The sequence below is a fragment of the Mytilus edulis genome, chromosome 7 (assembly GCF_963676685.1).
Source record: "Mytilus edulis chromosome 7, xbMytEdul2.2, whole genome shotgun sequence".
In the NCBI taxonomy this organism is placed as follows: Eukaryota; Metazoa; Mollusca; class Bivalvia; order Mytilida; family Mytilidae; genus Mytilus; species Mytilus edulis.
Window position 1 is genome coordinate 63,715,674 of NC_092350.1, and position 10,428 is coordinate 63,726,101.

At 31.0% G+C, this 10,428-nt stretch overlaps 1 protein-coding gene across 1 annotated transcript; it reads right to left on the minus strand.

The window, feature by feature from the left end:
• Nucleotides 1-1,735: 1,735 nt before the first annotated feature.
• Nucleotides 1,736-10,073, minus strand: LOC139483321 (probable serine/threonine-protein kinase pats1). Its single transcript, XM_071267347.1, has 4 exons — nucleotides 9,869-10,073; nucleotides 8,334-8,960; nucleotides 6,698-6,810; nucleotides 1,736-2,974 (listed from the first exon to the last, which is right to left on the minus strand). The coding sequence occupies exons 1-4, from the start codon at nucleotides 10,071-10,073 to the stop codon at nucleotides 1,736-1,738; spliced, it is 2,184 nt and encodes a 727-aa protein (XP_071123448.1).
• Between the last annotated feature and the right edge of the window lie 355 nt (nucleotides 10,074-10,428).

A 10,428-nucleotide genomic window follows, 5' to 3' on the forward strand; every position in this document is an offset into this window, starting at 1 on the left:
TTTTATTTTATTCTTGAAAGGGGAGCAACCCCTGATAAATAATGGGAAAGTTTCACTCGTTTTGTGTCCAAATTTTTAAAATCTGAACACGACTGGACACGGTCTGACAACATCTTGACGTCAGTTTGTATCCATGGTCTGTTTCGGTCTGACACGGTCTTAACGGATCTAAACAGCTCGCTAGAAGATACAGTCTTAAATATCTTGACATGCCTTAACGGGACTAATTTACCTAATGAGACTATCGATCCGAATGGAGACTGAACGATCTGACAAATCTTGACGTTTTCCTCTAGCGGTAAATCCAGTCAATTAAGATACGATCAGACCAAAATGACCGTTTCAGACTGAAATCGTGCTACTAGTGTGTGTATGCAACAAAACAAATTTTGGATTAAAAATAAATATTAAACATGGAGAAATATCAACTTATAAGCTGCCAATAATAATAACTAAGGTATCAACAGTATGACTTAATATGGGATAATCTATTCGAATACAAATTCGAACAGTTCTACCCATCATCATCATCATCATCATCATCATCATCATCATCATCATCATCATCATCATCATCATCATCATCATCATCATCATCATCATCATCATCATCATCATCATCATCATCATCATCATCATCATCATCATCATCATCATCATCATCATCATCATATAACAGACATGAACCAACGATAATCCTAAACTACACAAGCACCTGGCTTATGACAGGCACACAACGAATGTGACAGGGTTAACTGCTTGTTAAAAAGGCAATTGTATATCTCCAATATACACCTTACTACATAAATTATGAATAAACAGTGGCCATATCGTTTTCGTATTTAGGTATGTTACTACCGGAGGAATTTGACACTAAAAACATTATGAGGCAAGATACGTGTATAGATCAGTTTTATTATTCAAATTATGGTGCGAGCAACTTTAAAACTATGTCGGTAAAAAAACACGGTAGAACTGTCAGGATTTGTTCTAGTTGACAAATGAGTAAATACGATCTTTATCTAATTATCATAACTATTTTAGCTAAGTTAAAATTGTTTAATTTTGTACTCGGGTGTGACCTGCTGTCAAAATGTTCTAATAGTGTAAAGATGTACGGATAAATGCAATGTTCTAGACAAGTTCTTCTAATACTTTCTAATATATCCCAGGAGTGGTTTAAACTGATAATAAATGAACATCACAGCACTTTGAAATAATTATACTCAAAGGTAAAATATAACCTCATGTTTATGACACTTTGTTTTATACATGTATGCCATTCATTCAATTAGATACTTCGAATGTTTGAAATTGATTGCTTATATGGTATTTCAACATGCAGTTTATTTATTTTTTGTAAATGCAAACTAATATTTAGCGAAATCAAAAATACAATATTTATTATTATATGATTATATAAGTGTATATATATTCTGTTTACTTAAATAAATGCTTGATACAATTAGACTTGATTTCATAATAAGTTTTCTTAGACAAAAATAATTAAAAATGTTTTTTTTTTTATTTAGAAATCTTACCATATATCGATTCAATTAGTTGGTATAAACGGAAAGACATTCGGATATAATAAAATGCACAGTGAGAGCTGCAGAACAAATTTGCCTATTCTGCATGTCTATAAATGTATACCTTACAACCAAAGACATTTAATATTTATTAGGTGATTAGACTGGAATGGCTAAGACACAACTGCAGTTCTTCAATTCAACTCTCAAGAATTTGCAAATACGAAATCAATACTCACAAAATGTTTTAACCAGCTGTTCCCTAGGTCAGCCATGCTGTGTACGCAAGAATGTTCATTACACAAGTATTCTCCACTAATGTCCTCGTTGTTTTTTAGGGGGATTCTATCTGAGCTCTCAGAGTAATCTCCAGTACTACATTTAAATTTGATACTGTAAGATATAGTATGCCTTAATTTTCCTTGTATGGTTTCAATGATATCACATAATTCATTTAAGAAGGTCTGATATACATTATCATCCAAAACATCATGCCGTCTCCATATTTGTACGGATACAGCATTATGTGAAAAGCAGATGATAAATTTACTAAGTTCGGCTAAATAGAACACTGCTTTTCCTCTGTATAAACCCTTTACTTCACAAACTTCATAATTTCTAATGTAATGGAACAAAATGTGATTGAAATATGCAAAAGGAAGAAATTCGAATTCGAAAATCAACCAAGGTGTAATTGAAACATCAGAACTCTTTGAAATAAATGTATCTAAAATATCTTCATATGATGATGATGTGTCAATCATGCACGGCAAAAAGTAGGAATCTGACTTCTGGCATTTGTCTATGCTGGTATCCCGAAATTTTGGTTTTATAACAATATCAAATTTTTCCATGATATTAAGTAAATACGTTTTGTGGTCACCAAACTTCAGTTCGGGTTCTTTTTGGAATAGCTGACTGATTAATATGTCTGATAATTCTCCTGAGCTTTTTAACGCATTCCAAGCAGTTGGACAAATTAAGTTAAAATTTATCTTTCCATTATTGGAATCACATACAAGGCATCTGAAACATTTAACTAACCAATTTGGTTGTAGAATGATGTATTCACTGATCTCCTTGAAAAATATTACATTTCCAATTTTATGTTGGTAATTTAGGAACAGGAGCAGTTCTTTTTCTTCTAACGAATATTTTTGCGCTAATTTCTCCATATTATACCACGAATATACATATATGTTTAAATCTTTTAAAACTTTAACCGCAGTTTCTAGTTGAATCCACTTTGTAGGAAGTGTTTCACCAAAGTAACCCATTTCTAATGCAATATTTGAAATATGTTTTCTTAAGATCTTGATTTCTTTGCTATCTTCTTCTTTGAACTGTGTATTCGAAATAAAATAGATGCCTCTGTTGTGATTAAACTTGTTGTCTTTGCCAAAATAGACAAGAAGTTTGTCCGCGTATATTTCTTTATCTTCAGCCTGGAAATAAACAACAGGTACATTTGTAAAAACTGTTCATTTGAGGCAAAAACTAATTGAGTTCATGTACTTGCATTTAGTAATAATAAGTAATCCGCAATATGCTAAATAGGTATTCCGTGAATTGAGAACTGTTTACTAGCAGCTTAGTTTACTTGCATCATTGTGAAATGCTCTTTCCATATACGAAAATAACAAATTTAAACAAACACGAGCCTTAATCGCCCAGCTTCAATGGCTAATCAGAAAGTTCTTTTATTTTTTTTTATTTTGATACAAATAAATCTTAAACCTTTCACGCGTCTGGCGTATTATACTATAATACTGGTATCTTTGTTTACTATTTTACCCAACAGTGAATTTGGTGTTTGCAAATTTTAAAATAAATCGCTCAGAATGAGGTCAAACATAAAATTTTGCATAATTTTAATATACATGATATAGGTTATGAAAAATTGTTTAATTAATAAATCCACTATAAAACGAAATTTGCGGGAACAGTGCCCATTTATAAATGGCGGAATTGGATTTCTATAAAATACTTTAGAAAAAACCATGACAATTATATTAGTGAAGATATCAAAATGAAACCTGCCAACTAGAATGACATTGCTGTATCATTTTTATACCAATGAAATGGTTGAATGTATAAAAATGATACTAATATATTGAATTGTTGACATTTACAAAACTTAAATTTGATTAAGTCAAAATAGGTAAAGCTCCTCATTTATAATTCATTCAAACTATATCATTTAGTTGATAGTGTTTACTGTTAATTAATAATTTTTTGTGGATACCAATTTTCTTGGAAAACTTGCATGTTCGTGGACATTTAATTTCGTGTTATTTTCGAAGTCTTTATACAAGTCTATTAAAAAAATAATGTTTATTGAACATTTAATTTCGTGGTTCATCTACAATGTATACCTACGAAATCCACGAAAAATGAATATCCAACAAATAGTAATGAACAGTATCTAAATACAACTCTAAAAAAAAACTCCATTGCAGACATAAAGAATATCATATTAACATACAAATAAGTTTATAAGAAACTGATCTGCTAAATTGTTTTAAATTGACGTGAATAATGTCATAATATATGAGCATTTTTCGTTTTGTCAAAGTCACAATAGCGGCCACTGTCTGTTATACCTATTTTTATCGCCTTCGGCAAAATTTACATTCACATTTTATAATTTTAGAGCATGACTCCTTCGCGTGTTTTCCAGAAGGTTATCATATAGTGATATAGTCCATTAGATTTGTTTACAATTTATTAGTAGCTACTCTGAACTGCTTTTATAATGGCCAGCAGAATATCAATCAAAAAAAAAATAAGAAAATAAAGAAAAAAAATGGCTTTACTAATTTTGATAACAATTGGTATATTATCAACTAATGACAAGGACTATTATCTGCACACATTAATAATAAAAATACTGGAACTGAAAGGCCTAATGAACAAATAGACTGGACACGTGAAGATTAATACTGCCCAGCAGATATTAAAAGATACTGACATTTTTGTGCTTTATAAAGAATATTTCCATGAAATATTGAATGTGCAATACCTGAACGTATAAGAAGTCTGCATGTTGAGCTATATTTACGAATGATGTCCTTATACCGATGATAAAATTTAGTAAATGTTTTGACTAGTTTGTGATATCGAAAACCATGGTGTAATAAGTTTGCAGTAATACATAAATTTCTCTCGTTAAAATCTAAAACATTGTTACATACACGAGCGAATCGTACAAGTTGAGATATATAAACACCGTAAGATGGTGACAAGGGAACGTCACCATCTAAACATGGATAATTAACGATAGGAAATGATAAATCATCTCTTTTATCATAATGATATAGATATCAAGATCGAGGAAAGGGCAGTGGTCATTGTTAGTATTAGCTTTATTTAAAGTAAGTTCAACAGGATAAATTTCTTTAGTATACATAGTGAAGTCGTCATTATTGAGAGCCAAAATATCATCCAAATATCTAAAAGTATTATTAAATTTGTGGAACAGATGTTGTTTCGATGGGTCTTTGCTGATTTTTGTCATAAATTGTAACTCATAGCAATACAAAAACAGTTCCGCAATAAAAGGTGCACAGTTAGTCCCCATTTGAATTCCGATAACCTGACGATACATAGAAACTCGAAAGCAAACAAAAATGTTATCTAGTAAAAATTCAAGGACAGATATAGTATCAAAGCATGTCCAATTGACATAGTTTTTTTGTTTATTGCTACTAAAAAATGACCTAAAAGAGTTTGAACATATATTTTTACATTCTGACTTTTTAAATGTCCATTTAATTAATTGTGTGAATTTTTTCTTAATAAGAATGTGAGGCAATGTGGTATATAGGGTAGAAAAATCAAAACTTTGAACAAATTTAGGCATGCAATTTATCAAGTACTTCCAACCAGTTTTTGACACTCCAAAAGTAATTAATTCCACTTTTTTCGAAGGCCTTATTTGAACAATTTATTATCAGGTTTTTGATTGTACCAAGTGTACTGGTAAGAAGAATAGATAATGTAGTAGTGGAACAATGGCTTGAAGACGAAATACATTTTGTAAATCTATATTTGTAAGGTGTTTTGTGTAGCTTCGGAAGCCAGTACATAGTTGGGACTTTCATTGTTTTTAGTTCTGCTTGTAATGCGGTAGCTAAAAGTTAATGTTTGTTACAGGTGTCGTTTTCTGAAAATGGAGTTAGTTGGAATGTTGGTGAATTGGTGATTTCTTTTTGTAGAATCAATATTTGATTGGGTGAGACAATCCCACGTGTCATTGAACAAATCTTCATATTCCATTCTGACGAGCATAGTCCCCTCTGAAATGGCGAGATTATATCGTGTGACGTTACGCGCGGTTAAGGTACATAACGTTTTGAACTTCTTAAATATTCTTCTTCAAAAAAGCTATAGCAAAAATCATTATCATGTTTTTATTTCAGACGATAAACCAAAAAGACTGATAATTAAATTTTGATCGGTCCTGTTTATAAATAAGTATGTCGTGTTTAAATTTACTTATAAAAACAAGTGGATAAGAAGAAAAGTGTATGCAAACTATCATTTAATGTATTGATAGTAAACATAACGTAGACAGTGGAATAACACATTCATTTCCCTTTGCCTCGGGAGAAATGAAGATCTGCTCACCCTAAAAAAATCATATTTCCCTCGGGTAAAGCCCTCGTGAAATATGAATATTCGTGGGTGAAAGCATCTTCATATCTCCCTCAGTCACGGGAAATGAATGTATTATCACAACTGGACAATGTATCTACCATGTTCATCATTATGCTATAAACTTGTTTAGATAATAATTCAGTTCTATTATAAAAACTGGAGTGATGACAAAGAGCAAGATGTTGGTTATATATTGTTATGTATACATTCAATTTAACTCTTATATGCAACAATAAAATATCATTAGAATAAACATGATAAACCATTTGATACAAAAGATTGATTATATAATACTAATCCCGTCGGAAATGCAAAGAATTGCAAAATAGATAGCAGCATTGTCTCCGCTACCTGATAAACATACTACGGTTTCAAATTTATCAACATTCGTCGCAAATCACTTACATGGTATTGAAAACATCTTAAAAGAAACAACAAACAGTGACACTAACTACATGTGAGATTTTTTTCAGAAGACATACATCAATGTCGTATCATAATATCTATACCTTTTCAAACTTGTCAGTACCGGTACAAACCATTATAACTGGTGGGCACAGTTTTTCTGCTGAATGATTGTTACAAAAACAGTGAATATTGTCAAACCAAAAGTCAATGTAATCTGAAAAGAAACGATAAAAGCTATTTCATTCCCTGCCTATAAGAAAATATAGTTGTTCAGTAATCTTTAACTATTACATTATCACGAAAATGAGGAAAATGACCATTGTTATAATATAGTTCGTTTCTGTGGGTGTTACATTTTAATGTTGTGTTTCTGCTGTGTCGTAGTTCTTTTATATTTGATATGATTTCCTCAGTTTTAGTTTTTAACCCGGATTTGTTTTGTTTTTTTCTCAATGGATATATGAATTTTGAACAGCGGTATACTGCTGCTGCCTTTGTTGATTTTCAAAATTAAACAAATCCGTTTTTTAATGTTCATGTTTATTTTTCTTGTTGGTGGTACACATTAGACGTAGCTGAATCTCTCGAATGGAAAAGAGTTATGTATCCAAAAAAAGAAGACATGAACGTCATGAAATAGTATTCATAATATCTCTTTTAACTGTCCCCTCTGATAAAAAATTGCTCTTTAAACATGTCTTCCTAATCCATTTTTTTTATTTTCTATTTCTTATCCTCACAGGTGAATTTTCTTCGTTTTATTTCAGAAATGTGAGGATAACAAGACGCTTAATCTCTCTTTCGACTTTAATATTAATCTATAATAGTTGTCAAAGGTACCAGGATTATAATTTAATACGCCAGACGCGCGTTTCGTCCACATAAGACTCATCAGTGACGTTGTAAAGGCAAACAAGTACAAAGTTGAAGAGCATTGACAAACCGTTTGATATTGATAACAGATGTGTTTTCTTTAAATAACATGTTTTAATGCATTTAATTCGAATCAAGGTTACTTTTTTTCTTTAACACATTCATAACATATATATTGATACAAATATAAATTAAACAAAACAATGTGTATATTTTTTTGTTTTTTTCTCGCAATCGATTGATGAATTTCGAACAGCGGTATACTACTGTTACCTTTATTTGATATGAACATAAGGATATGTGGTATGATTGCAAATGAGACAACAATCCAGCGATGATCATAAGGTATAAGCAATTATATGAAACCATATGGCCTTGGAGAATGACAAAACTCTATAGTGTGTAACCGGCTATAAATAAAAAGGATATGTAAAATGTGAAACGATAAAATATAGAAAACAAAGGCATGATTTATAAAAGAACATTTAACGAAATGCAAATATGACAGATATGAAACAACGACAAACACAGAACTACAGGCTCATGACTTGTTTACTTTATCTTATCATCAAACTACTATTCAGTTAGGAAGGCTACACTTGATAAGAAATTGTCATTGACAGACAACAACTTTTTTGTTCACTGCAGTTAAACATTTTCCATATTTTTTACATTGTGAATCCCTGTTGTTAAAGGAATTGAATACTAAACATAAATCTTCACTCAAGTCTAATCAAATATGAGCACATAGAATCGTCTGCAAAATGAAATTTCTTTACGAAACAAAACATGGACCATCACTTTCATGATTCAAGATATCTTTATGATTTTGCAATACATCAAATACATTTGTTATAACTTTACCGTCAATGCAATAACAATCATCTTCATTGTGTGTTAAAGGTTTTATATTGTCTTCAATATCTGCAACAAGAAGATATATTGCATGTGGAGTAAAGAATGTCTGGTGAGTGGCATAATAGTCTCGTTGGCCAGCAAAATCCCAAATACCACATTCTACTAGATCATCGGACACCTTTTTTCCTTTTACTGTACATGTCTTGGCTCTTGACATAATTTCATCCAATTTCTGATTCATCATTTCCGTTTTTTGGTCAGCAGGCATGACATGAGTATCAATTAGTTCCGGATTAGTAAAAATATCATGGGTTTGTTTGTCTGTTTTGCGTAATTCGTTGTCATCTGCGTTGATAGTTGTAGCAGATAGATTTATTTTAGTAACACCATCTAACTTGACTGTCACAATGTCTTTCTCATAGGATAAAAGCGGTTCCTGGTCGTGCTGTTTCTTTTCTATATCCAGCAGATATTCCTTAGAGGTAGTTGGTATCTGTTCCTTTTGTATCGTTTCTGTTTCTAATACATATTCCTTAGATAAACGTTGACGTGTTTGCTTAGAAATTGTTTCTGATTGTTCCATAGAACCAGCTAGCTCTATTCTTCTTATCATTTCCTTCTGATGTGTGTCAACTACAATGCAGTAATATGAAGACTCGTACAATATAACAAGTGAACGCACAACAAAGGTATCTTCAAAAAACTTGTTGTAGAATGTGAATAATTATTAAATTATCATACAATTTTGAATACATAAATATGTTTAACCACTTATACATGTTATATCTAATGTTGATAAACTCCAAGTAAAAATTAACAATAAATCTTACAGATTGTAATAAAATATTGTTGCAAATATGTATATGTAAAAAAAAAGTTTGCTGAATCTAATTTTCAAAAAACTAATGCAACTACGGCAAAAGCATTTTTACATACCACATTATTCCATTCTTAACCGAGTATTGTATATTGTGCCTAATCGGACATCATTGAATTAAAATTCCCCATCCTTAGACAGTCATGTGGATATGCAGCAGGACTGAACTATTGTTTAAGCTCATAGCACTACCTCTTTTTTATCCCACTTTCTAGTTGAACATAATGTACACAAGGCAACAAATAATAAATGACAGTACTGAAAACACTAACAGTGGCTTACCCTCATATGAACCTCCCGATAGATTTTTTAATTTTACATATTTTATAGAAATAGTTATGCTATATCCAAAAATGCAAAGAAAAAAGGGGGTTAGCAGGCTGGTTTGTTTCCCTCAAATGGAAGTGAAATGTGCGATTTTGACCGTTTTTCAAACATTTCAAGTCTTTCAACAGCGAAGTCATCAAATTCAAAGTTTGTTAGAACCAAGTCAGTATGAGTATTATGTGAAACATAAAAAATTAAAACGTTTTCCTTGGTTGCTTTAGACTTACAAATTCTTTTATTTTCAGATTTATGTCTCAATTTAGTATTTTCTACTTCATTTTAGACTACACACTTTTGAAAATCTTGTTTTCATTTAGGTAATACAAACATTGCTTACCTTCACCAACAAACCATTCTCCATCATTTCTTCTAATTTGGCATTTTCTATTTATTTCAATTCCATCGGTGCTTTTTCCATCATATTCGCCATCTTCTGGGAATAATAGTCTCCGCACAAGACTTGTCTTTCCAACACGATCTCTGCCAATGACCTGAATTCTAACATATTGTCTGGTCTCTAATCCGGATTTTGTTGCATCCATATAAGTTTTCCTTTCGTTCTTGCTTATTTCACTCGGAATTTCTTACAACAAAAAAAGGTATCAAAGAGACAAAATGAAGATTAAAGTATGCATAACTAATAGGGTTTCAAGAAAAGTTATTTTTCTAAAATAAACGCAAATAGGCAAACAGAGACAAATCACATACTTTATTTAACAACTAAATGTGTAAATTATGCAAATGTTTAATATTTAACATAAATATAACAAAGCATTGTAATTGAAATCTAATCAACATTTGACCCTATAGGGTCTCTAAGACTTGTACTATAAATGTCATTTATTTTTCAAATATTTATAAATTCTCTTAAGCTTTGTTCTTTTTGTCAATGGCAGA